Source organism: Vicugna pacos, chromosome 12 (assembly GCF_048564905.1).
Source record: "Vicugna pacos chromosome 12, VicPac4, whole genome shotgun sequence".
Taxonomy (NCBI): domain Eukaryota; kingdom Metazoa; phylum Chordata; class Mammalia; order Artiodactyla; family Camelidae; genus Vicugna; species Vicugna pacos.
This window is the reverse complement of record NC_132998.1, coordinates 27,166,068-27,193,862: the sequence shown is the minus strand read 5'-3', so window position 1 is coordinate 27,193,862 and position 27,795 is coordinate 27,166,068. Positions and strand designations below refer to the sequence as shown.

Here is a 27,795-nt window from a genome sequence, read left to right as displayed (position 1 = left end):
ACAACGTGTATTTTTGGGCTAAATTAAATGAATCCTATGCCTCTGTGGCTCAAGTTGTGCAAACTATCCGTTTACTCTTTTCTCTGAATTATTTTTAAAATGACAGTATGCTTTGTTGGTCTCAATTATGGGATTACTGAAAATCTGTCAGCTCGGGTTTAAGATTACCCAGGCAAGACTTCCGAGCGACACCAGGGGGCGCAGTTTCCCAGCTCCGCCTCAGCCACATCCGGGTTCAACAGCAGGTCCGGACCGGGAGCAAGCGGAACCTTTGTGCTGCGCTGCGGCTTAACTTGCGCCGCACGGACCATTTAGGCCTCCGCGCACCGCTCTCAACGGGTGGGGCAGTTTGCTTGGCGTAGCGAAGGCGCACGTGAGGGTGCCGCTTGCTCCTTCCTTCGTCGCGAAAGCATGGACGTACTTGTGGAGGAGTTTGGGAACCTGACCCCAGAGCAGCTCGCTGCGCCCATCCCGACTGTAGAGGTGAGGGCACGGCACGCGGGGAGCGGAAGGGGCCGGGACGTGCCCCCAGGAGGCGTTGCCTCGAGAGCTTTGGCCGTGGAGCGGGGCGGGCCGCGGCTTCTGCGCATGCTCAGGCCTCCGCGCGCGGGTCCTGTCCGGAGCCGGCCGCCGCGTGCACGTGGAAAGGTCTCTCCCCGGTGAGCTGTCAGCCGCCAGGCAGGCGGAGCGGCCCCGGGCGCGCTCGCGGGCTGAACCCATTCGTGTGTTGTCGGGGGAGGACTGACTTTCGTCCTCCTTGAAGGCCGTATTGCATCTTTGCGAGCTTATCGAGGATAATGAGGTCCCACAGCTGGCTGTGATGGTAAAACGAAATCACCTGAATCCCGGGCTAGTAATTTCTCCTTTTCACCAAGAACTCCAGTTTGGGCTGCCGGAGTATTTTAAACGCCCGGAAAGTTCACTCCCAATTTTGCCCAGGTGTTTTCTGGGGAGTAGCCCCATAGCTTTCATCAGTTTCTCAGGAGTTAAGGATAATTGCCCTGTCGTGAGCTGCTTAATGAAGTTCAGCTGTTGACGTAATGTTATTTTTCTGGAAAGGTACATATAATTTCTCTGGGCCTCAAAATCTTGGTTGGCATGGAATAGGGAAATTGAGAAACAGGTAGAGATTTCAGGTCGAGGGAATGGGACACTTCAAATCTGGTAGGCAAAACCATTTGATGTTTCCGAGTAATTAAAATAAATCCCAGTAGTACTGAAGAAAAATAGAGGAGGAGAGATGAAAGGTGATGTATAGATAAGAGTCCTGATTATGAAAGATTTTGTTAGACATCTGAAGGAGAAGTGAGATGCTATTGACAGGTTTAAGAGGAGAACCACAGGATTGTTGAATCTATTGGATCGTAAGAACCTCTGTATAATCACTCGACAAATTGAGGAATTACAGTCAATCTGTGAGTGCCTGCAATGCACTGCTGATCATCATCAGGCAATACTGGGCAATTCTGGATTTTTAACTCTTGAAGAGTTATTATTTAAGAGCCAGCATTTACCATGTGCCAGACTCTGTTTAAACCTAATGAGAATTATGTTATTTAATCCTGTGAAGTAAGTACTATTTTCACCCTAATTCGCCAATGAAGATCTTTTAGGCCCAGAGAGTTTTGAGTAACTAACTCAGTGTCAGAGATGGTTAAGTGGCTGATCTGGACTTAAGACTGTGGCAGCCTGACTCCAAAGTCCTCATCCTTAACTACTTTTCCAGAGAACCGAAGGAATAAACCTATAGGGTTTCTATTTCTTGTCTGAATTTGCACAGCTGTGAAGGGATCAAAACCACATTTCCAGTCTTCTGATTCAGGAATAACAGTTCCTCTGCATCCAATCCACCATCCCATCTTAAGGGTTCCAACTATGAAGTGTGCTCAGTTCTGAAACTTCATTCTTGCTGTGCTCCAAATACCAGCCACTGTCATCTTTTACTTCCTGGGCTCCTGACTTGTCCCAGTTCAGTCTATTCTCTGCTCTGTAGCCAGAGCCGTCAGTTCAAACATGCAAATATGATCTTGTTGCTCCCTTGGTTAAAGTTCTTCAGTCTCCCTGTTGCTCTTAAGGCAAGATCTAAAGGCTTCATCATGTTTATAAGGCTTTCCTCAGTCTGGCCACTGCCTGCTTCTCTAACCTGTTTCACCTTCACCCCCTGACTCCTCAAGATCTTTCTGCTCTTCTCATATAGTCCCTTCTGATCTTTCTCTCATTCTGCTTTGTAGATTTCAAACAGTAAACTACACAAATACTAAGTGTTCAGTTACGTTAGTTTTGACAGTTATGTAGACCCCAATAACTTCCACCCTGTACAAGATATAGAACATTTCCATCATCGCAAAATTTCCCTTTTCAGTCTGTTCCCTCTACCCACCCCAAGCCTTTTAATTTCTGTCATCATGGACTAGTTTTGCCTGACTTTTTTTTTTAAGAGCAGTTTAAGGTTCATAGTAAAATTGAGAGGAAAGTATAGAGATTTTCTACATACCCCCTGTCCCCACCTCCCTTTTTCCTTGAAATTTTTTTTTTTTACTTTCTCCAGGTTGTCTGCCTCCCTCTGTGGTCACTCTTCAGTCTCCTTTGCTAGGTCTGCTCCTCATCTCTAAATGTTGAAGTGTTTCTGATCTCACTTCATGGACATCTTCTCCATCTATACTCCTTAGGTGATCTCATCTATTACATGGCTTTAATTTCCATCCATTTGTGACCTCTCCCTAATTTAGACCTCCAGACCGGTCTCTTCCCAAGTTCCAGACTCATATTTTTTGTCTGTTTGACATCTTCACCTGAATGTCTAATGATATCTCAAATTTAACATGCCCCTAGCCAAACTCCTGATAGCACCCCCTACACTTAAACTTGATGCTCTGACAGCATCCTTGCCTCCTCATCTCCATAAATGTCAATCTTAACTGCTCTTTTTCTCAGTCTTCATTTAATCTACTATCAAATCCTGTTGGCTGTAACTTCACATTGTATTTTCAGGCCAACAGTTCCGCACTACCTGTATTGCTGTCAGCCCGGAATATTGCAGTGAAATCCTAAATGATCTCCTGCTTCTAACCTTGTCTGCTCCTACCCAGCAGCTAGAGTGATCCAGTTAAAATAAGTCACATCATCTTGTCGTTCTTTTTGCTCAAGACCTTCCAATGCCTCTCCTGTTACTCAAAGTCAAAAATTTTAGTTCCTGCAAGATACTACACAGAAACTGTGTGCTTTCTTTATATACGGTTCTAATCATTTGTCAGATTTCTCATTAGCAGATTAGATGCTATTCATGAAAAGAGCCTTATCACGGTGGGCTATTTACAGCCTCAGGACTGTGTGAAAAGCAGGCCTAAGAACTCAAGAAGTGTGGCAGTTTGCAGCTATTTAAAGTAGGAGGTGAACACTGTGTGGTATCTTTCTGCAACCCTGAGCTCTGAAGGAGGGTGAAAGAACTCTGTTTGGGTTGAGAGACTCTCTGAAACTTACTTTTCCTTTCTCAAACTGGCAAACCTTGCTTTCTCGGAAAGTGTCATGAGAATGAAATAAAGATGAAAAGTGCTTGAACTGTTGATTCATCAAGAAGAGATTAAATTATATTCTATTTGAGAAATCTGTGGTTTATGTATGTATCTGTGTATACATATGTTTGCGTGGCCACACATAGGTAATTTCCATAAAAGTGGTTGCAGTGTAAAAATTGTCCTTTTTGTTTTCATTTACTTTCTTTTGCTTACTGTGATAAAGTGAGTGGTTTTTGGTACATTAAAATAACTTCTTATGAAAATATTGTGATTGCTAGCACAGAGTTCTGATACTCTTATTGTTTTGATTCACAGGAAAAATGGCGGCTGCTTCCAGCATTTTTAAAGGTAATTAACATTTAATAATAATTATTTTTCCAATGAACAGTCAAGAAATAAGCCTTTTTTTAATTAAATTTTTATCACCGACTTTTTTTGGCTTTGTACAACTGTGTACTTTTCTAGCTCTTAGAAATACAAGAAATTAGAAGGCAGTATCCCTGCCTGTAAAGTACTGGTTAGGGGATTGGTATCTAATTTTAGAAGGAGGAAGTAGTACACATGGGCAGGGCACATGGATAATTCAAACCAAAGTGCTGCTGGCAGAAGAGTGATGTCACAGGTGGTCAGAGAGGGCCTCCCCAACAAGGTGAGACATAAGCTACAGTGTAAGAGGAAAGGATTTAACTAAGCTGAAAAGTAGGTTGCAGGGAGCTTGACTTAATAAAGGGCAGCATCCATGGGGTCTGTAGGGAACAGTGGCCAGTCTGCTTGGCTGGAGTGGGTGAGTGGAGAATCAGAGGAACTGCAGTTTACATTCCTATTATTATTGAACTTCAGTTTTAAAGAGATTTTGCTGAGAAGTGGCAGGTTCCACAGTGAGAGACCAGTTGACACCTAGTAGGATGGCTGTAATCAAAAAATAAAGAAAGACAATTACAAGTGTTGATGAAGATGTGGAGAAATCAGAGCCCTTATGCTCTACTGATAGGAATGTAAAATGCTGCAGCTGCTTTGGAAAACACCTTGGTTGTTCCTCAGATGGTTAAACATAGTTACTGTATGGTCCTGCAGTTCTACTGCTAGGTATCTACTCAAGAGAAATGAAAACATATGTCCATGCAGAAACTTGTATGCAAATGTTCATAGCAGCCTTATTCATAATAGCCAAAACGTGAACATCAACTGATGGATAAATAAAATATGGTTTATCCGTACAATGGAATATTATTTGGCAATAAAAAGAGATCAGGTCCTAATATACACTACAACAAGGATGGACCTTGAAAGCATTGTGCTAAGTGAAAAAACAGAGACTTGAAAAATGAGTAGAGTTTTGTGTACCTTATTTCTGTGTTATACTGGCTTGGGGAGAGTGCTGAAAGATGAGGCTGGGAAGCTGTCAGGGCCAGGTTTCTGGTCAGATTTTTTGGTAAAGAAATTTGATGTGAAGGATATTGGCTTTTCTTCTAACAGCAATAGGAATAATAGGAAACGACTGAAGAATTTTTTAAGTAACCAGAAGTGAAATAAAATAGTAGTAAGGTCAAGGGAAGTTTTTTGTTTTTTAAACTAAAACTTGTTTTTAAAAAGGATATATGTTCGTAAGAGAGACGTGATAAGTAAACGGATTGTGCGAGAACAGGGATTTTCTCCAGAGGAGACAGTTAAGCCCAAGGGCTGGAAACTGGGAAGTCAGACTGCAGATCATGATATGGGTGAATTTTTCCCCCAATCAGGACTGTTTTAAAGTGGGATGGCTGCTTTGTAAGCCAGTGAGATCCCTAATAAGGAGGTGTAATTAAAGCAAAGGCCCTGGGATTATCTGTATGTTGGGAGTGTTCTAGAAATGTTGAACTAACTGTGTTTGAAGATTACTGTAAAGATATTATCATGTTACAGTCCTTTTAAATCCTAAGATTTCGGAGTCTGTGTGTTTATTGTTTCATTGTTTTTATAGCAGCACACAGCTGTGTCTTTGTGCAGTTGTATGACTTCTGACATGGAAGGAAGTCACTGCCTGCTGACCTGATCTTAGTTTCCTGAGTTTACCCTACTTTTAATTTTAAATGCAATTATTTTCAGTTTTCTTAATAGAGATCCTTATTTTGCCCCCTCATTCTCCTAAAGTTGATATGAATGACCAGATACGTGAAAATCATAAAATTGCTCACATACGAGAAAGCCAAAAAAGAGAACAAGCATTGTTTGAGGATGAAGAGATGATGCTCAATTGCTGTATTTCTTTCTTGGACTTTTTGGTAATTTCAGTGCGTGTGGAGAAAACAATACTTATTTGTTAGCTCATGAGGGAGTCATTAGGAATATGCAGATACTCTCGTGCTGAATTCCAAAGTTCAGGTTGTTTTTCAGGAAGGAAAATTCGAGGATATTCTGGTAAAAAGGAGGAGGAATGGAATAAGAACACATAAATGTAAAGCTTTGCTAAATAAAATTCATGGATTTTTTTTTTCTTACTTTGGTTTTGAGGAAAATTTGATGATCACTGCAGGTTGAAGTCCAATGTGTAGTCTGCGATTTTGCTGCTAACCTACTTTTTACTTTCTATCTATTTAGGTGAAAGGCCTTGTGAAACAGCATATAGATTCATTTAACTATTTCATTAATGTAGAGGTAAGCATCAGCTCTTGGAAAAGGGTATAGTTAAGAATTAACTGGAAGCCAGAATCTTTCCTCATATTACTCTTTCCACTGCAGATAAAGAAAATAATGAAAGCCAATGAAAAGGTTACGAGTGATGCTGACCCCATGTGGTACTTAAAGTAAGGAATCAGCTACTTTTAATTTGCTATTTTGATTATGTCTAACATTTTTAAAATGAATGTAGTTGCTATCAAGACTCTTTGAAAATAATTCTCCTTTTACCTGTTTAATAAGATAATTATCAAATGGTCAATTTTTAATTGGTAAGCTAATTATGACAGGTGAGAAGTTATAATAAGTGAGGAGTTACTGAAACTATTAGATTTAAATTTTTTAAAAACACTTCTTAGACTTAGAAAAATTACAAAACCAGGACAAAAAGTTCCCATGTTATCCTTCACTCAGTTTATGCTGATATTAACAACTTATGTAACCATAGCACAGATAGCAAAACCAAGAAGTTAGCATAGGTACAACACTGTCAACTAATCTACAAATCTTAAAGTTTCCCCACTAATGTCCTTTTTCTGGTCCCACATTCAATCCAGTACCCTACGTTATGTTTGGTTGTCTTTCGTCTTCTTAGTCCTCTTCAGCCTGTGACAGTTCCTCAAGCTCTCTTGGTCTTTCATAACCTTGATGTTTTGAAGACTTCTGGTCAGTTGTTTGGTAGAAGGTCCTTCAATTTGGGTTTGTGTGGTGTTTGCTTAAGACTGCTTTGGGTTGTGTCTTTTTGGCAAGTATACCACAGAAATGATGTTTTGTGCCGTTCTCACTGCACCATATCGGGGGGACAGATGTCAACATATTTTCTACTGGTGATTTTAACTTTGTTCACTTGATTAAGGTGATATCTTCCAGGTTTCTCCACTGCAAGTTACTGTTTTTCCTTTAGTAATTAATAACCATCTTATAGGGTGGTCCTTTGAGACTGTGTAGGTGTCTTATTTCTCATCATATTTTACCCACTAATTTTAGCATGCATTGATGGTTCTTACCTATAACAGTAATTGCAGTGGTATTTACCTAATGGTGAACCTCTCTTTCTATCATTCCTTCTACATTAATATTAGAATTCTCCTGTAAGGAAGGACTTTTTCTTCTCCTTACTTATCTTTGTGTCTGTAGTTTTATTTGTATCAATATAAACTCATGGATATTTATTTTATTCTATGGATCAGAATCCAGTACTATCATCATTTTATTTCTCAAATTGTCCCACATTTGGCCAAAGAGAGATTCTTCAGGTTGACTCCTGCATCCTTTCAACATGCCCCTGTTAATTTTTGAGCACTTCTTTGCTTTCTGGTACCATGGGGTGTAGTTCATCTGGTGTTTTCCCTGTGCAGTCTGGAATCAGTCATTTCTCCAAGGAGCCTTGGTCTTTTACTGGAGAGTAGTGTTTAGAAAGTGAGACAAGGGTACTGAAGTCTCAGTAGACAGAGCTAGGAAATATTTGTATGACTAACCCAAGCATATACACATACCTATATTTTGTTATCCTGTTCATTTTTATATGTGTTGAAAACGAGGCACACTGATACCTCCAATTCTAATCTAATAGGACTCATTCTGACCTTCAGTCTTATTATTCACACTGTGTTTACTCATTCAACCCTACGATATACATAAAGCAGTTTCAGAATTGTTAATTCATCACTGTGTGAGACTAGAACTTACTAGTTTAAGTGTAATATTTATATGCTGCTTTTTTGTCTTTACTGTACTCACTGTTTTCCAAAGTTACTCAGCTTAGTTACTTTATTTCCTACCTTTTCAGTGCTGGTATATTATTTATTTGTAGTGCAGTAAGGTTGTGTTCCATTTTAGGTTCCCCTGCATCCTGGTTAATTATGTGTTTCCTTTTTTTGGGTATGTGAAGTATTAACTATGGTTGTAAGAGACCTATAGAAAAAAGTTATTCAGAGAATTGTCCCTCCCTTCCCAATTCTTTCCACCCCTTTTCCCAGGGCTCCCTGTAGGTAACTAATCTCAGTAGATTCTGCTTTCTCCTTCATATTTCCTTTGCACAAACGAGCACATATATTTTCCCTCTTATATCCTTTCTTACAGGAATGATAGCATACTATAGATACTCTTTTGCATTTGCTTTTTTTCATTAAGTATCATTTTTAGGGAGCTATAGTTTCAGTATTTTGTAAAGAGATTTACAGTATTTTTTTAAAAAGATAACTTGGTAGCATTTCTCTCCTTTGTAACCTGAATGTTCTATGACTTCAAGAAGATCTCCAGTTATAATGTTTTCATGTTTTGTCATCCTCTGCCAGATAAGCATTTGTCAAAGCATAATCTTGTCTTTGGGAGGAAGCTGGCCTGATGGCTTATATGTTCTTTGAAGAAGTATAATTGGTAATGGAATAACTTGTCTTTCAGGTATCTTAATATCTATGTCGGGCTTCCTGACGTTGAAGAAAGCTTCAATGTAACTAGACCGGTGTCCCCTCATGAGGTAATTATCAACCATAATTTAATTGGATTTGTTTGCTTTAACTGGAAGAGTCAGTGCCCTTAATGTATATTCTTAAAAAATGATGTAAAAGCTGGAAAAAAAAAACCCTCTTATGAGACAAAGGTAACCACAATAAAGAAGCACCTGTATAATACTATAGTACTGTACTATATTAGGAAACAATTTTGTGCTAGTTAGTTTGTCATTTAATCCTAATTAACTTGCACTGTTAGGTAACTGTCCTATTTCTGTCCTGTTTCTGAGTTTTCTCGTGGTCTCCCCGCCCCCATCCTTGCCGGCCACTTGTGCTTGGTGTAGTGTGCTCTTCATTGCGGAGGTTTGTTTCTTGCTTAGCATGTTTTTTGAGGGTCAGCGAGCCTTGTGTTAGCAGAGGGGATCAAGGATGAGGAGCTCACAGTCTAACAGAAGAGGCAGATGAGAAGAAAATTTAAATACCAGGGTTTTAACAGCTACAGACAAAGGGTTATAGAACAACCCTATTTATTGGCTTTTAACAGATTCTGGATTTCTCTTCAAATTCTTTTACTTAGTGTCCATAATTGGGAATTGATTCAGGAAAGAAAATGATTTTTGTAGATTTTTCTGGTTTGTGTTAATGTAAAGCTCAGATAGCAATCAGGGAATGCAGCACAGGAATCTTTATTAAAGAACAGGTAAGGTGTTAGAGTGTTATGGTTGTTGTGTAAGCAAGGTTAAACAGGAAGTATGTTCAGGAAACCAGACACTTTATATAGGCAAATTTTGATATTACTGAATCACCGAGTATTGACTGAGCATTTGTGCTACAGCATTGAGAGATGCAAAAGAAATTACATAATATCTTTCCTCAAGTTCATGCTTTTATGGAGAAATTAAAATAGCAAAACACATGCAACAGAGGCACCAAGGGTTGCAGACTTGAGTGCCTAGAAGGATCAGGTAGCTAAGGCAAGGCTGTGACGCTGTATTGAAAAGGGAGTGGGGAAGACTGGAATATTGGAAAATGTGTGTCCCAATTTGGCTTGCCTAGCCTCTCCATTCCATTTGGCTAAAAATTCCCAATTTCCCAAGAACTAGGCACCAATTAGCAATGTCCAGGTCATTTTCTAAACTATATATTACTGGTTTCAGAGAAGGGAGAAGACAGAGTTCAAAGTATTTCAAGAAAGCTGAGACCACAATTGTCATTATAATTATTCTTTCTAATGTTGAAGAAAACAAATGGGTATTATCGCAGTTAGAGAAAGAGGATGCACATATTTCTTGGAGGGATTTTGACTCTTGGGGAAATGGGGAGAGTGGGAGAGTGGGTGGGGGGGGCAGTTATGGGGCTCACAGCCGGACTTGGGGCTGCAGGATTGCAGGCTCCACCAGCATAGCCGTACTCCTGTTGATAAGAGAGAGTCCCAGGGTGCATAGGGAGCCCGTGCAGTAGTTTGGGGCCGCAGAGTGGGTCCTCATCATTACCACATCTGTTTAAATTCATTTCCATTTAAAGGATAAGTTTGTTAAGACCCACAAATGGCTGCCTACCTTGGGTATTACATTAGTTTCATTAATAAAAACAAGATAGTATTTATATAGTATATTGTACCAGGTACCATTCTAAAAATATAATTTGTACTCTTGGGAATTAAAATGATTCACATCTCCATTTTACATATGAGGAGACTGAGATGCCAAAAGGTTATTTAAAACTTAATTGGTAGAGCCAAGATTTGAAGGCAGGCATAAGAGTCCATACTCTGCTCTTCACTGGAATTTGACACAACATTGTAAAATGATTATAAATCAATAAAAAAATTTTTTTAAAAAGCTAAAAGAAAAAAAGAGTCCATACTCTGACCACCATGCCACCCTGCCTGTCCTGAAGGAGGAGGCTTAATCTAATTAAATATAAGGTAAATAATTTTTACTGGTCAGTAATAGGAATATCTGATATTTTAAAGTTCTAGGCTCTGTTAGAAAGGCTAGAAAAAGTTGAAATCTGTCTTCGTTCAGTAGAAGCCAGAGAGGTAGAGTTGATGTTTAGAGAAATTCTCTTTTTGAGACTACAAGCCACCTGATGACCACCAACATAACAGGAAAGTCATCAGAAGGTTTTGATGAGGTTTCCTGTGTCTGATCATGGCTCAGGCTAGGACATCATTTAGTGAGTCATCACTATGTAAAAGTAAAGTACACACCAGCAATTTCTAAAGTTCTGCAAATGATTCAGAAATTGTTAGGATGGTATGCCAAGTGATTTGTGCTCAGGTGTATCACTTGGAAAAGAGTTTTGTGATATAGTTTAGTTCGTTTGGAGAATAAAAGAAAGTATAGTCTAATTTTTTTAGTTTATGTGTGTACATACTTTAATTCTTGTTATACTTGTTGTTAACTGTTTTGAATAAGCCAGCCACACTGATAACTTTCCAAGGACCTATTTTGCAAGAAATGATGTAATGGCTTGAAAGATATGAGCAGACTGGTGGTGGCATCGGATCAGTGAGAAGAAAATCAGTACCATATTTATTGTCCCATTACTGGGCTGGCAGGAGCAGGGATGCTGTGGTGTGTGTTGTCTAGATCCGTGGCTGCCATCGTCCCTCTAGTGGCGAGGGTAAACTCATAACTGCCAGTGCCCTGCAGGCAGCACAGGGGACAGCTCAGTGTCCCACGGAGAGATCCAAATCCGTGCTTCTACTCAGGACAGCTCTTTGAGGCTATCAGGATCCTTTCTTTTCCAGAGGGGCAGGGCCATGACTGACTGATTCTCTTTCAGTGCCGTCTGCGGGACATGACGTACTCTGCCCCCATCACGGTGGACATTGAATATACCCGAGGCAGCCAGAGGATCATCCGCAATGCCTTACCCATTGGCAGGTGAGAAGTGACTTGGTACTGGAGCCCCCACTGTCTGCATTCCAGCCCTGTGCAGTGACCGCGAGCAAGTGCTGCAGTCTTCCTTGTCCCCATTCCTCATCTGAAAAGCGTGGGAAGGGGGGCCTCCTTCATGGGGTTACTTTATGGGTTACAGCACGTGTAAAGCATGTAGAGCAGTGGCTGTCACATTGTGATTATGTTTAAACTGTGAAACCTTTTTATAAAGTTAAGGAAATTGCTTCCATTTCCTCCTGTACCTCCAGGCTTTTAGGGAAACATAGGTAAGATAGCATTTCTTTGCACTCTCCTGGGCTGGTCTTCCTGGTGGATTCATGCATATTTTGAGTTTTCCTGGAAGAATGACTGTTTATAGCAGTGTTTAAGGGAGAAGTTATTTATTTGCCTGGAAGAAATTTGGAAATGGTAGGTAGCATCACCTAGCATTTTTGCTGTCTACTTTTCCTAATTAGGGAAGTAGATTGACTCTCCTGTAGAAATGGACAAAACCCATAATACTGTAAGTTTATTAATGGTGTTGGACTTTAAACTTAGTGCAAACAGTTGCCCCTCATGTGTTTTTCCCCCTTCAAAAGTGCTAAGAGCTTAATAAACATCCATTTGTCCATCAAATATGCACCAACTACCTGTCATTGTCATGCACTGTGCTGGGTCCTCAGGTAGGCAGAAGACACTTAAGATATACCTGTTGGGCTGCATTCGTTCCCAGCTGCCAGGGAAGACAGACTTAAGTAACCATGGCACATTTGATAAGTACTGTGACCGAGAAGTGCAGAGTACTGTGGAAACACACAGCCAACAAATCCTTCCCCTACTTTCTCCTAAAGCAAGGAGCTGTTGGTATTGTTTCTCTCCTCATTCTTCAGTTAGAAAAATAAACAGGGATCTTAAAATATTACTCTTTGTTTTAGCAGGACTGTTTAGCAGTGTTAAGATAAGAGCGTCTCTCTTTTTTATAAATGGACCATACTTATATCCAGTTAAATCCTGGACCACTGCTAAATGATTATCTAGATTGAATATTGTGAAAGAAAGACAGGAGAGATTGGAGAAAAACATAAATGGTGACATTTAGGGTTTGGATCCTGGGTTAAAGAGGGGCAGGGAAGAATGGACATGTGACTAGTATTTGCTGACTACCTACTGTGTGCCAGGTACTGTGTAGGTGATTTCATTTGTTGGTCCTGCATTCATAAAAATGGTGTCTGTTAGAGTACTTATACTATCACTGTCTTATCACCATGCACTATCTTAATTATAAACATTATCTCATTTAATTGTTTTCTTGAGCTAAGATTTGTCCAAATAATATTCATGCTTGGTAGCTAATCAGATAGTACATAAGAACATTTGAAACAAAGCAGTGGCATCTTCACCCCGTTCCCATTCCCAGCCTCGTAACCAGTCTGTTACTTCTTCTTGTGATTTTTATATCCATAACTTTACATGCTATGCTTATACCTTTATTTCTTGATACATCAATTTTAGACGCCATTTATTGACTTCTAATATAGAAGATGTGGAGTGACTTACCTGTATCACCCACTTCTCTCTTCCTCTTCCTAATTTTGCTTCTTATTTTTAATTCTCTTTGGTTACTCTGATAATTTTAATATTCTTATATCTTAGTGTTTGGATTTCCCTTTATGTAAATACAATGACGCTATTTCTATCCCTACCTTCCCGTTACGATTTCTTTTTTAGCCTATGAGTTACTTAGAAGACTGTCTTTAAATTTCCAAATTGGTGACCTGTCTCTTTCCAAAACTTGACATAAAGCACCAATCGACTGTTATTCAGCCTATTCCTAGATTTTTAAGTTAATGCTTTCATTTTTCACCTCTAGGAGTTTTGCTTCGTTCTCTTTCAAAATTGCCTGGCTGGTTTTGATCACCATAGTCTCTTGTTCCTCCCTCTTGGACTCCCTGTGCTATTTCTAGCTAACTGGTGGTAGTCACTCTGTTGACTGTGAATTAAGAGTTGGTGCGATTTCTGACTTTCATTAAGGCTTTTCTGCAAAGTTTAAGGAGAGCAAACATTCGGGTTTTTGTTGTCTATACCGAAGAGCTGTATGCCTGAGGAAAAGCTTCATTTCACTTGGCTCTTTCACGTAGTACCATCCCGCTGCCTTTTCTAGCATAGTAGGCAAGGCATGCCGACCCCGCAGTGATGTGTGCACCGCACAGCTCATGTTCTTTTCAGCTGTTTTTGCCAGTGACAGTTTGTATGTGACATTTTCTTTTGTTTTATTTTAAACAGAATGCCCATAATGCTACGTAGCTCAAACTGTGTTCTTACAGGAAAAACACCAGCAGAATTTGCGAAACTGAATGAATGTCCTTTAGATCCAGGTATGTGTGATTTTTTTAGATTTGTCTCCCTTCCTTGTTCTTTTTTTCTTTTGCTTTTCATTTGCTTTTGCTGTTGTTTTACCATTTTCCCTCAGGAAAAACATCAGCCTTTCTGCTTTATAATGAACTTGGATAAAACTGTTCTCGGAGTATATGGAAATTTGGTTCCAACTTTATTAGTCTGTATTTTTAAAAGATATACTGTTTCCTCTTTTATTTCAGGTTTAAAACTTCAATACTCCAAGTTCTGATTTATTGCTTTGGTTTACCAGGCTTTTATCTCTTTGCTCAGTGGTTTCTTTTGATATGCTCAAAAGTTCAAGAATAATCTAACAAAGTTACTAACCTAGCTTGTCCGAAAATACTCAAGTAGCTCACTTCAAGCTGTTGTAAGTGCTGTCTAGGGGCAAAAAATGAAAGTCTTCTATTTAAATTTTTTTAAGTTATATATATATTTTAGTTAATACTAGGCAGTTTCTTCTGTAAAGTTTCAAGCTGAGCACTTAACAGAAAGTTCTTTTAATTCCTTAATTCATGTTTCACATTGATTTAATTTATAGTTGCTCCAATCTGATTCCTTTAAAGTTGCATTGATGTGGAATCCCAGAAGGTTTTGGAAACAGTTTAACAAAGAACATGACTTTGCTAGACTATAGCAGGATGTTGCAGAAGTCAAATCTTTTGCCTTCTTTTTGCTTATATTCTGAAGGTAAAATGAAGTCTCACTTTATCCTATTCTGAGTTGTGTGCAAAAAAATGAGAATGTTTTATGAATTTTATCAAATATAAAATATTAATTTGGAAACCTAGTATTAATCTGCCACTGTCAATGATTTGTTGGAAAACTTAAAGCAGATTTTAGTTTATACTGAAGACTGTCAGTTGTTTCTGTGCTTATAAAATCTGAAGACTAATTTATTTAACTTTTTTTTCATGCATCTCTCATATACATCAGGTGCTGGTGATCCATAACCAATAAGATACATTCCTTGTCCTCAAGAAGTTTATTATGTTGTAGCTCATATGTATAAAATCATGTACTGAGACTGTTATCAACTCATTAAACAATATTGGCAAACCCCTTCGAATTAAGTGATGGCCAGCACCATGCAGTGCTATCAGAAGATCACTGCCATTATTAAGTCACTCTGTTTGAAGAATGGGTGGTGAAGCTTTTCTTGTTTCCCTTGGGCAGGTGGCTATTTCATTGTTAAAGGAGTAGAAAAAGTTATTCTTATCCAAGAGCAGCTGTCCAAGAACAGGATCATCGTGGAGGCTGACAGAAAAGGGGCTGTGGGTGCTTCAGTTACCAGGTATGGATAGCCAAGGTGGTGTTCTTAAGAAATATTGGTAATTCCATTAACGTCAGGTGGCTGTTGTTCAGTTCGGAAGTAGCCAGTTATTTCTCTCTGACAACAGGCAGTGTAATATTTAAACACTCTGCATTCAGTTGATTTTGTAGGTCTGTAATTTAAAATTTTCAGTAATGAGAGTGTGACGTTTGAAAGGCCACTAGTTATTTTATCCAAGTTGAATTTTATGTTAATTTATAGCATTAAAAGAACTTTTAATAAAGAAATTAAAAAACCAATCTTTAGTTTTTTCATGTTCCTTTTCAATCTTTGACCATTTTGCATATGTATTCCTACATCAGTATAATCAGAAACTGTTTTGTACTTAATATTAATGAGCTATATATCCTGGACATCTTACTAGTTTTCTAGAACAGTTTTTCACAGTGTACTCATTTTTCTACAACAGCACCCCTTACTATATCACTCCTGTAACTTCTTTTCTCTGGCTTATTGTCATGTAATTTGAAACTTGGATGTTAATGAAATAAAATTTTAAAATGTGGCATATGGTATCAGTATGCAGTAGAGTTTCTCTTCTGACAACCTGCAACAAACTACTTAGCTCAGAGTTGCTGCCTTTTTCTTTCTGGTGGAGAGGCAGCCACTTATTCAGTGGCCATCTATTGAGCAGTTACTAGAAGTCCGACAGTGAATTAGGTCTTTTACATATATTTAATTGTCACCGCAGCCCTCCAAGATAAGGGTTATTATTTCTAGCTGAGGAGCAGACCTGGCACAGAGTGACACTGATCATCAGAGGAAGCAAGCATTTGAATCCAGGTCTAATAATGCTGCAACCCACAATTCCTACTGTACGCAGCTTTTGGAGCCAGAATAATCAGGATTTGAAGTCCAGAGTTGTTTATGAGGCATTTGGGGGCACAGTTACTTAGCTTCTCTAAGCCTTGGTTTCCTCATACCAAGAGGACAACACTTGGAAATAAGTGTTAGTACATAGGAGATGAGAGCTGATGTAAGTAGCCTGAGTAACAGTGCCCAGTATATAGCAGGTGGTCGGTATGTGTTGTTACTGTGGTTGATTAAAGCTTGGAAATGTTTTTAAATCCATTAGGAGTTTTATAGCTAACAGAAATATTAATAGGAGGAGATTCCTTAATTTCTTTTGACTTCATTGTATACCAAGACTGTAGGTATATTTTGTTGGATTATTAGTTTAAAAACTCATAGTATATCCATTCATTTCTTCATAGTTTTCTTATTATGCGATAGGCCCATTTTGAAGTTTTTCTTTTCAAGTGTATAAGATTGATCACAAGTATACCAGACACTGGATCAGAGTAATTCAGATGAAATCAAAATGAAGTAGGTAAGCATGAATTGGTGATTGGCATTCATTCACTCACAGAACTTCCTCCACGAGCTCAAAGCTGAAGAAACATTTATGGTGTTTAAAATGTTCATGGAAGTGGCAGGGGAGGCAGGAGAGAAGTTGCATATCTTTAAAAGACATCTTCTAGGAAGGACCTTACTGATCATTCCTGATCAGTTGAACTTTTTTGATTGCTGGTCATTGCTATTGCATGTTACTAGCTTGAAACTAATTGAGAATGTGGTTTAACCAACTTGTGTTTCCTTGTAGTTCTACCCATGAGAAAAAAAGCAGAACCAATATGGCTGTGAAACAAGGACGATTTTATTTGAGGCATAATACTTTGTCAGAAGATATACCCATTGTCATTATATTTAAGGTAAAGCTGCAGATATCTACTGAAAATTATAAAGAATTATTTTAATGGTTTATTTTCATATATAATTAGAAATTTGGAGCATATGGAGTTCTAGAATAGAAAGATTTGTGGCATAGAGAAGTTGTCAGGCATGTGATATATTTTAAATTGAAAGCTAGTAAGACTGGGTTTCAGGAATTTTTTAAAATAATGATCTCTTTTTTAAAATAGGTACATCATAAATAATTCCAAAGGTACAAAAGGGTATATATAGTGATGAGTAAGCTTCCCACCCACCTGTACCTAAACACATAGTTTTCCTACCCAAGGGCACCACTGCTGCTGGTTTCTTATGCATCTTTCTGGAGATAGTCTATGCATATACAGCACGTGAATATGTAGTAGGTTTCTTCTCTGTTTTGTTTTTTACTTGCATACATTGCACACTGTTTTGCACTTAGCTTGCTTTCTTTTTTTAGCTTGCATTTTGGAGATAACTCTTGTGTTAGTTCATACAGAACTACCATGTTCTTTTTAACAAATGGTTCCATTTATGGATGTGACATAGTTTACTTAATGTTCCCTCATCAGTGGACACATAACCTCTCTTGCTCTTACAAAATTGCTCTAATATGTTATACAGGGCAAGGATATCTGTAGGCTAAGTTCCTAGCAGTGGGATTTTCCAGGTCAAAGAGTGTGGACCAAGCTTGTTCTGTTTTATGGGCTTCTGGATTCTGGTGAATTTCTTCCTAAATATGAATCTTTAATCTAAAACTAATTTTTTTCATCTTGTTTGTGAATTGTTGGCTTAGAACCCAGAAGAAATTTTCCCATTGAAATTATGTTTAAATGGTATAGTCTTCTCAGATAATTTTCAGATAATAGTGGCCCACTTCCCTGCTCTGGGACTTAAATATTATACACATTCTGTGAACAGTTTAATTATAGTGTTAATCATTAAGCAAACAGAAAAGTAGCTGGCAGTATGTGAGACAGTTGATCCTCAGCATTTGCAGATTCTGTATTTGCCAGTTCTAATGCTTGCTAAAATTTGTTCATAACCCCCAAATCATTACTTGTGGTGATTTTACAGTTATTCGCAGACAGGTGCATGAAAAGAGCAGTGAAAAATTTGAGTCACCAAATTCTTATGTTCCCAACCATTGTCAAGCATGGGTCTGCTTGCCTCCTTTTCAGATGTCATACTGTATACAAGTGCCCTTTTTGCATTCTGTTTAGTGCCATGTTTTTCAAATTTTTGTGTGTTTTGTTGGTGATTTTACTGTAAGATGGCCTCCAAGTATGGTACGAAGTGCTGTCTAGTGTTTCTAACCACAAGAAAGCTGCAGTGTAGCTTATGGAGAAAACATGTATGTTAGATCAGCTTCATTCAGGCGTGATTTACAGGGCTGCTGGACGTGAGTTCAGTGTTAATGAAGCGATGAAATAAAGTAAGATGTCTTTCAACAGAAACATAGATAAAACAACTTTCTGTATTGATCAGTTGAAGAAAATGTAACCAGAGGTTCACAGGAACCTATCTTTGTATTTCCCTTGGGAACAATGTTTCAGTGTTCCCTAATTTCACTGTTTGTGGTAACCTTGTAGGATGTAACTATGGTGAGACTGTATATGGGTATAAAATGAATCTTGAGGACTAGGTTGATTAAAATAAAGAGCTCAGGTTATTTGAGGAATTACTGAAGAGACACTGAGTAATTCAGATAATTTGTAGGTTGATAAGTCCCTGGTTGTTCATAGGTTTTGCATGCATGTTGACAAGACAGGTGCATTAACTCAGGCCATATCCATGTCCTAAAAGCAATTATGTGAAGGAGGTTGTAGGAAATTTTTTTAGTGTTTAGTATAGCTTAATACACTTTTGAGTTCTCTAAATGAAATAGTGCCATTTATTTTCTTTGTAGGGTGACGATGAGAATAATCATAATAGCAGTGCCATTATGTCAGGGGACCAGAGAGAATTCTTAAATTTACTTTTTATTATCTTTCTTCAAAGTTTATATTTTTTAAGCACAGAAGTAATTTTGTCTTTTTTTTCTAGGAATTGCACAGCACAGTGCACAATGCAGTGTCTTGGGTACATAGTGGGGTTTAGTGAATAAAGACAATTTTATCTATGTAGAATTACATCTCCAGCAGAGGGCAGTATGTTACCATGCATCAGAAGGACTTTTATGGAAGATTTCAGTGCTTGAAAATGCAGACGACTGCTTTCCTTAGACCAAAAATTCTAAATTAATTATAATTAAAAATAAATTAATTATAATCTTATAGCACTCACATGGAAAATGGATCATTAGACACATATATGTGTTAAAACCAGAAAACCTTTATTAAGTACTTTTTTGGCTAAGTGATAAAGAGTTGATAAGACAGTTTCCTCTATCAAATTTGTTTAATATTGTAAATGTATACATATATTTATAACTGACTTAAATCCTTTTTAGAATAGGGCAGTAAGTTAGCAATGTGCATTTTTACATAATCAGTGGTTGAGATATCAAACTTCTCCCTTTCTGATTTATAAAATAGTCCTTGCATTGTAAAAATTCAGAAAGCCACTAAAAAGTATAACTACATTCTTGGATTTTTTTCCCCCAAGACCTTTTTGCCTTTGCTTTTGTAATACACACATTGATTTTATTTTTTTCACTTAGTAGTGAATTGTGACTAGCTTTCCTCATCTGTAAATATAAATCTACATCATTATTTTTAGTAAGTATTATATAGAATGCATATATGTGGTATAATCTATTTAACCAGATTTCTATAGAGGAATATTTTAGGTGTCATTTTCCCTCAAGATTTCCCTCTTATACACAATACTGTGTGTCCTTATATATACATGTTTGTGCGTGTTGCTGATTATTTTGTGAGACTTAATTCCTAGGAGGGGAATTATATATTTTTTTTAAAAAATTGGTGCATGTCATTGAATTTTTCTCCTGAAACATAAATCTTTGCATTCTAATCAGCAATGTATAAGAATGAAATATTTTAAAAATTTCAGTTCAAGTTAGTTAACTAAATATATTGGTCACACATAGTCACTTTTTTTGGTCTCCTACTATAGGGATGTTTTAATAAACTTGTTTGATAACCACTATTAAGTCTTTTCCATCTGTGAGGCAGCATAGAATATTGTCTATCTTAGATGGCTCTAGGTTGAATTCCGGCTTCTCCACTTATTGGCTCTGTGACCTTGGGCTTTCCCAAGATAGATTTCCCAGTCTTCCTGAGTCTTGGATAATTCATGTATACAGTGAACATTTCACCTAAGAGGGTTGTTATGAAGAGCAAATGAGATAATATATTTTTTAAAAAGTAGACTGTGTAGAAAGACGATGCTGTTTCTCTTTACTTGATTCTCCATTTAATGTCAGAAGCCCAGGAAAATCAAGTAAGATACCAGAAAAGTCACCTCATTTCTCTTTTTGTGTTGTGTGGCCCTAACACAGACCTTGACAGTCATTAGGACTTGATGGTTGTTGATTGTAGCCAACAATTGGCCAAAAGTGACAGAAGCAGCAGGGTTTCCAGACTCCATGCTGAGTCTGAATATGACGGATAAAGCTTTTAAGACCTTGATCAGCCTTATTTATGGACTTGAATCACTACAAAGGTTCTCCTGCCCATGAATCTTTCCCGCTTTAGATTTTGCATCCCTCAGTATTCAGCAGTTGCTCTCTGATGGCATCTGCAGTCTGAAAGTTTTTATGGAAAAGAGGACAGATATCAAGGGTCCTGGGTGTTGTATTATGTTGAAATTTTTGATCTTTAAAGAGAAAAAATTACAAGTGGGCCATCACAGTTCTTTTATTATCTGCTAGGACTGCTTTTGGTAATGTTGACTTCTGCTGCTTTAATGAAAAATTAGCCCTTTCTGAATTTCAGATATTTTAAGAACTTATCCCCTTTCCCTTCTTCACATAATGTATTTCAACATATCACCATTAGCCTGGATATCATACTCTTCTGCTCATTAGTATTCTTTCTGTCTCTAAAAGTCACACTTTTAGTTGCATGTAGTTGGTCTCCAAGGAGAAGACTTCATGCTACTTTTTAAAGAGCATCTCCCCTTATTTTTTTCTTATTACTCTTTGCCAGACTGGGTGACCTTCTGCTGAAACATATTATCTCTGCTGTTTTTTCATAAGGTTATTGAATAGCATTCACTTTTGACTTATTAGGTGAAATGATTTCAGATATCTGGAGTACAAAGAGTTCTGTATAAAGCTAGTTTTCAGATGTCTAAATTATGTCTGTAAAGCAAAATGGTTGGGCATTTTGCTGTCGTTTCCATAGCAATATGTCATTTATTTGTAGCTGTGACTTCCGAAGGCTAACTAGTCATAAAGTCAGTTCCATCCTTGGAGCTGGAGCACTGTTGATGAGAATCTGAATGAGTTATTGCCCTGTGTTTCAGTGATTTGATACAGAAAGCATTTAGGCCTTTTAAAGCAAAGTTTTGCCACTGATCATTCTTTTTGCACAATTGTTGTCATTTACCATGTGCTTGGCATGTCTTTGCTTCAAGCTTAGAACTATCTGGAGGGCCTAATCAGTCTGTTCAGATCCATGTTAGGCCACTTGAGAGTTTTGTACAATTAAAAAATTACTACTTAGATCAGCATCAGGACAACTTGAAGTGACAATCCATATGTCAAATAAGGAAGGATTTTTTTCATTATTAAAACCAAAATAGGCAATGAAGTGTATAGTCTTTTTTACTTGGAGATTACTGAAGCATTAAAATAATGTAGTTGGCCTTCAGGTGATTTTGTTGTGAACGTGCCTAAAGAAAGGGGGCTAATCCGGAAATCTGCTGCCATTTCAGCTCCAGGGTTCTGTTTATGTCTCAGTGAGACCTTTTCCTGCTGTATCACTTTGCCTGCTTGGTTTGGCATCTGTCCCCAGTAGGTCAGTTTTAGTGTCTGAGCTTTCCTCTGAGAGGTGAAATGCCTTAGTTACAAAGTTTTATATCAAAGATTTTAGAGAAAAGTGACTAGATTCTACTGCAAATTATTGCTTTAGGTTTTTTTGGTTGTTGGTTTGTTTTTGTTTTTTAGTATCTGAATTCTGTTGAAACCCATGTAACATTATTTTGAGAGATTGACAAGTAAAAATTAACCTATATTCTAATTAGCTTTCTACAGAAAAATAGTCTCATCCAATATTTCTGACTGGGTATGGCAGACCAATGAGAAAGTGTAGATAGTTCTATATATGCCATCACCATCAGAATAGATGCAACTCAGTGTGTTTGAGCAAAGGATAATCTAGATTTTTATCATGTGTTTAAAAATTAGAAGTGATCATTTTTAAGGACTCTTCTTCTTTAATCCATGAAAGACTAAGTGTTTTAATGAATTTCTTTAATTTTTAGAGTTTATGTCTAGTGTCCATTTGAATAAATGCATCATATCAAATTAGAGATAAAAAGACCTAAAAATTAACGTATAAAGAAGAGATCTGTATACTGGGAATTTATTTGTTCACTAAGCAAAAATTTTTTTAGAATAAAACAAGTTGTACACTTCAAATATTTTCTTCAAAGGTTAAGGGATTTAATTCCTAAAGTTGGTCTATTAATTATCTGTGCTGAATAACAAATTATAGCAGAGTCTCCGTTGGTCAGTTGCTTGATTGAGTGGTTCTGGCTCAGGGTCTTTCATGAGTCAAGGTGTCAGCCAGGGCGCAGTTGTCTGGAGGCTGGGTTGGAGCCGGAGGGCTTCTGTGGCAGCTCACTCACCATGGGAAGAGTTCCTCACCATGGGACCTTTCCACAGACCACTTGAGTGTCTTCCTGATGGGGCCGCTAGCTTGCCCCAGAGGAACAAGCAGGAGGCTGCAGTGCCTTTTATTACCGAGGCTCCAGTCATACACTGTCATTTCCACCTTTTCTCTATAGAAGTGAGTCATTAAGTTTAGCCTACACTCAAGGGGAGGAGAATTGGTCTTTATCGTTTGAAGAGAGTGTCAGAGAATTTGTAAATATTTTAAAAACCACCACAGTTGGCTTATAAGGGACATAGGATGTATTTAGCTCCCTCGGAAAGCTTCAGAACTTTCAATAAGTTGACATCTGATCCTAAGATAGAAATCTTACTTATGCAGTACAGACAACTGAAACTCAGATGTTGACTGGAGGGGACTTGGTTTGCCCTCTCCTGGCAGAAGTGAAGAAGCTGAGGGGAGGAGGTGATGTGACAGTAGGGGCTTCAGGTCTGTTGTTGACATTCTCTCCTCACTTGAGGGAGGAGCCCTTTCCCTTGTATTAAGGATGATGTTCTTGATGTTCTGCACTGGAGCTCAGAATCCGATTTTCCCTTTGTGTCTCTCTTGTGTGGAGAAGAACTGAGAACTAGATCATCAAAGCTTAACTAGACAGTTACCCCAGTTCTGTTTTGTTCTGCACAGCTGAAGGAAGAATTTTAATGCAAACCTGACTTTTCCCCTAACTTCTAAAAAGCAGGTTACTTTTCTGCCAAGAGAGGTTTAGTAAGATTATGCTCTATTTCTCGGTAAGGCAGAGTACCAGGTGTGAAGGACTGAGCCTTGGTACCATATGGAATCTACCAAAGACCTGCATTGCTGTCTGCCACCTTGAAACACTTAAAGATAAGTGGGTTTCTTAAACCCAGGTGTGTTCTTAGTTTTTAAGAAAGCTCCTTTAAAACCTACGTAAAGTATAGCTTGCTATCTCCAGAATAGTGAGGTAAAACATTGTTTAGGAAAATTTCTTTTATCCTGAAGTTACGTTATTTGACAGTTCTCAGAAAAAATCTTGTGGCAAAACTAATTGGGATTCTGTTTATTTTCAGCCATGCATGTTTTCTGATTTACTGCTCCTTGCCTGTTTTATTTTGGTTTGTGTTTTTCAGTTTGCCTTTGCAATTGTGACCAGTCTCCACTATACCTCCCCACTTCCTTTTTTCATAGTGAAACTCATAGGATATTTTAAAATTATAGAAGATACAGTGCACATGCAGAAGTGCTTGAGAATGTTTGTTTTCCTCTTCCTAATCAAAATTTCTGTTTCAGGTTCTTCTGCAGCTTGGGCTATGGCTGCCAATGCCAGATGGCACCATTTCTGAGAAAAGAGCTAGCTTTTGCTTAGAAGTAATACCCACAAACAATGCCAAATTAGCATAAGCAAATGTCAGTGAGTTAACACAAAGCCAGCACTCTTTCTATCTTTTCTTTCCTTCCTAGGCCATGGGTGTTGAGAGTGACCAGGAAATTGTGCAGATGATTGGAACAGAGGAGCACGTGATGGCTGCATTTGGGCCCAGTCTGGAAGAGTGCCAGAAAGCTCAGATTTTCACACAGATGCAGGTGTGTCTTTTCATGTTTTCCTTTGCTATGAAAGGGAATTGGAGATTTAGTGCTGCTCATTGATAAAGCATCAGATGCAGTGACTTTTGGGGTATGGATTTGGGAAGGATGGATGTTGGTGAGATGGGAGGAGTGGTAGAGATGCTTCTTTGACTCATTTTTTTAGGAATTGGAGGAAGGAGTTTGCCTAGACTAGTTATCAGCCTGTGGTGTCAAACTAACTTAGAAAGGGGGCCAAGAGGCTTTTGTTCTGATACAAAAGCAAGTACTCTTTTTTTTCCTTATTTGCCTGAGTGATATATTTTTTTAAGCTACAGAAACTCTACTGTAGGAGGTTTTTTGTTTTTTCATGCATTTCTCTTTAATATTCCTTTTTATTCCCTACCTCCAGTTGCTTTCAGCATTCAGTTGTATAGGATCTGTCCCTTCTCCTGAATTCTGCATGTTACCAGCAACAAAGGCCTAGATCAGAGTCCCCTTTCACTAAAGAGCCTTTGTTGACTTGCTTAGGCACTCCTAGTTGGAACCTGTGGACTTTAGGACAAGACTCAAGGATGAAGATAGGGAAATATATAGCTAGACATAATAAAAATAATTGCACTTCCCTTCCCATGTGACAGGGAGCTCTAACATACTTAGGATTTTTACTTATTTATTTGTAAAGTGCTTTGCTAAGTGTAAATCAGTAGCGACATTATTTGTAGCCATCCTGGGAGATAGGAATTCCCTACTATAGAAGCACAATAGACACTTCTTATTTATCCATATGTACATTGTCTATTCTGTGGGTTGTATACAATGAGGTATAAATTCCAGGCTGCTTTTTTCTTGTCACCTAGGATGCTTTTAGAGATAGCATTTTCCTACTTATGATCTGTTAGTACGTGTTCTAAAAAAAATCAAACCAATCTTGTTAATTTCATAGGCTAAGCCAAACATTTAGGAAGGTTAATTGTCATATGTAAGCATACATAATTCCAAAGCACAAGTCAGTAGGGATTATTCTCATCACTGCCTTCTTCCCTTTCTGTAGTTAATTAGCAGTCAACTCTAGTTATCAGGCCAGCAGCATCAGGAAAAGTTATTTGAATTTAGGAGATTCTATTTTTGGTCTTCACTGAAAGTGAAATATTTAGTGATCATGCATCTTTGTTATCAGCTGAAAGTACTGTGTCCAGAGGTTCCAAGAACATGAAGAGAAAATGTTAAGAAATACCCAGAAATTGGCTCAATTTTGGTAGATAACACTCTGTGCTTTAAAACTATGTAATACCTTGAAAGAACAATTTACCTTAATGATACCCCAGTGAGTTCAATGAGATCCTTTATTCATTTTATTACAGATATCATCATTGTTGGCCAAACAACCCTAGCATCATAAAGCTATTTGAGCAAGGGCTAAACAGTGGGTTGGAAAATCATTTATTTCTCTTAAATAGATACTGACAGAAAATTTTAGTTAATTGAATTAGAAAAGTTCAGTTAAAAGAGGAGGGGAATATGCAATTAGTTAACTTAAGAAAGACAAATATTCCTAACATGAGAAAGACAAACAGAAAGTACAAGTTTGAGATGATTTGTTCTCTGGATGCTGGATTAAAGTGAAGATTAATTATTTGCAACCATTAAGAGGTTACAGAGGCACATATAATCCAAAATGGTTGATAAGTTGTAAATATAAATTAGGGCAACATGAATATTTTATGTTATTCTAAATGAAAATGTTGCAAGTATACTTTATGTTACATAATAGGACTTCTGACTGCATGGCACTTCAGTGAAGTGCTTAAAATCTGTGTTTGGTTTTGTTTTTAATGCCTCCCATTTTAGTCTCTTCTCCATTTCTTCTGTTCACAAAGCCTTTTTGCTATTATATTGGTCACAGACGTTTCATATCATCATTGCCAGGGGCTCTGATACAGGGAAGAAATCATTTATTACCTTTTTGGGAGGATAGGATGCACTAGGGGTGTCATCTCGGCCTGCTTGTGAACAGATTGGGCTCTTACCCCAGCCCTCACACTGTAACCCCCTGGCAGCTTTATTAGATCTTCTAGGGAAAAGGTTGCTTCCTGCTACATCAGAAGGGATACTTGGTTCCATGTACTCCTCTGTTTCTTCCTCAAAAAAGTGAAGAATCTTTAGCCTCTTTCCCAAGGTAACTAGAGGACCAAAATTTAATGAAGATAGCCTTGTTTAGGGAAAACTGAAGTGCCTGCCTATTCATGGTCCCAACAACTGTTGACTCGCTTTAATTAGTTATCTAGTTGTTATTAACTACTAGGTTACTGCAGCGTCTGTTTTAAGGGTCTTATTTCATCTTACACTCTTACCTTACATATCTTACCTTTTAACAGGGAAGATCCTAGATTTGATGTGCAAATCTTAACACAGAGGAGTTGCATTCCATTCCAGACACTATACTAGTCATTAGGAATCAAAGAAAAAAATGACAGACACATCACATAGTAAGAGAGACAGATGTGTAAATAGATAATTAAAATACAGTGTAATCTGAACATGAATGGAAGTACTCAATTCTTTGTACATAAGGAATTAAAATAGCAGAGAGAAAGGAGTGGAGTTAGGAAAGGCTTCAAAGAGGAAGTGATACCTGATCTAAGTTTTGAAGCGTGGAAAAGAAATTTCCCAGACAGGTAATTGGGGACAGGAATTCCAGGATAAAGAATCAGGGATCCCAGGCCTTTCTTCTGACTAACTGAAAGCCAGTTTAAAAAAGCAGAAATGCATTCATTGCTGTTACAAAATAATAAGAACCATATGATGCTCTTCTTTTAAAACTTTTTATTATGGAAACATTTCAACATATACAAAATATACAGAGTAGTATTATGAACCCTCATGTGCCTGTCACCCAGCTTCAACAATTAAAAACAATTTGCCTATCTTGTTTTGTCTAGATCTGTACTACTCCCCACCTATTGATTAGCTTTTAATATTTTATTTTTAGTACTCATTTGTACACTGCTATGTATAAATCTTAATAGCATAATTTTTATAAGGTACAGAATATTTCCATTACCCCAGAAAATTCCCTCATGCCCCTTTATACTCAGTTTTAACCTCCATCCTCTGATTTTTTTTCCCCACTGTTATTATTTTTTTTTTTTACCATAGATTAGTTTTGCCTGTTCTAGAACTTTATATTTGGAATTATGCAGTATAAGCTCTTTTGTATCCAGCTTCTTTTGTTGAGCATACTGTCTAAGATTCATCCAAGTTTTTCCTCTTTATGTCATTCATCCACGTACCTTATTCCTTTTTATTGTTGAGTAGTATTCCATTGTACGAATATACCACAATTTGTTATCTTTTCCTGTTGCTGGACATTTGGTTTGTTTCACTGTTTGGCTGTTATGAATAAAGCTGCCATAAACATTCCTGTGCAAGACTCTGCCTGAACATTTTGGCATTTCTCTTGGATAAATAGCTAGGAATGGAATTGCTGGATCGAAAAAGCAGTGTGTATATAACTTTTATAAAGTT

General features: G+C 37.8%; 1 protein-coding gene across 1 annotated transcript in view; it reads left to right on the top strand.

The window, feature by feature from the left end:
* Positions 1-226: 226 nt before the first annotated feature.
* The window catches only part of POLR3B (RNA polymerase III subunit B), a 105,146-nt gene continuing 77,577 nt past the window's right edge, over positions 227-27,795 (top strand). The window contains exons 1-10 of the mRNA XM_006205872.4: positions 227-483; positions 3,831-3,863; positions 6,093-6,149; positions 6,234-6,298; positions 8,574-8,649; positions 11,414-11,514; positions 13,792-13,883; positions 15,079-15,196; positions 16,839-16,947; positions 24,166-24,288. Of these exons, the coding sequence (XP_006205934.1) occupies positions 412-483; positions 3,831-3,863; positions 6,093-6,149; positions 6,234-6,298; positions 8,574-8,649; positions 11,414-11,514; positions 13,792-13,883; positions 15,079-15,196; positions 16,839-16,947; positions 24,166-24,288 (846 nt within the window). The 5' untranslated portion in view covers positions 227-411. The remainder of the gene's footprint in view (positions 484-3,830; positions 3,864-6,092; positions 6,150-6,233; positions 6,299-8,573; positions 8,650-11,413; positions 11,515-13,791; positions 13,884-15,078; positions 15,197-16,838; positions 16,948-24,165; positions 24,289-27,795) is intronic.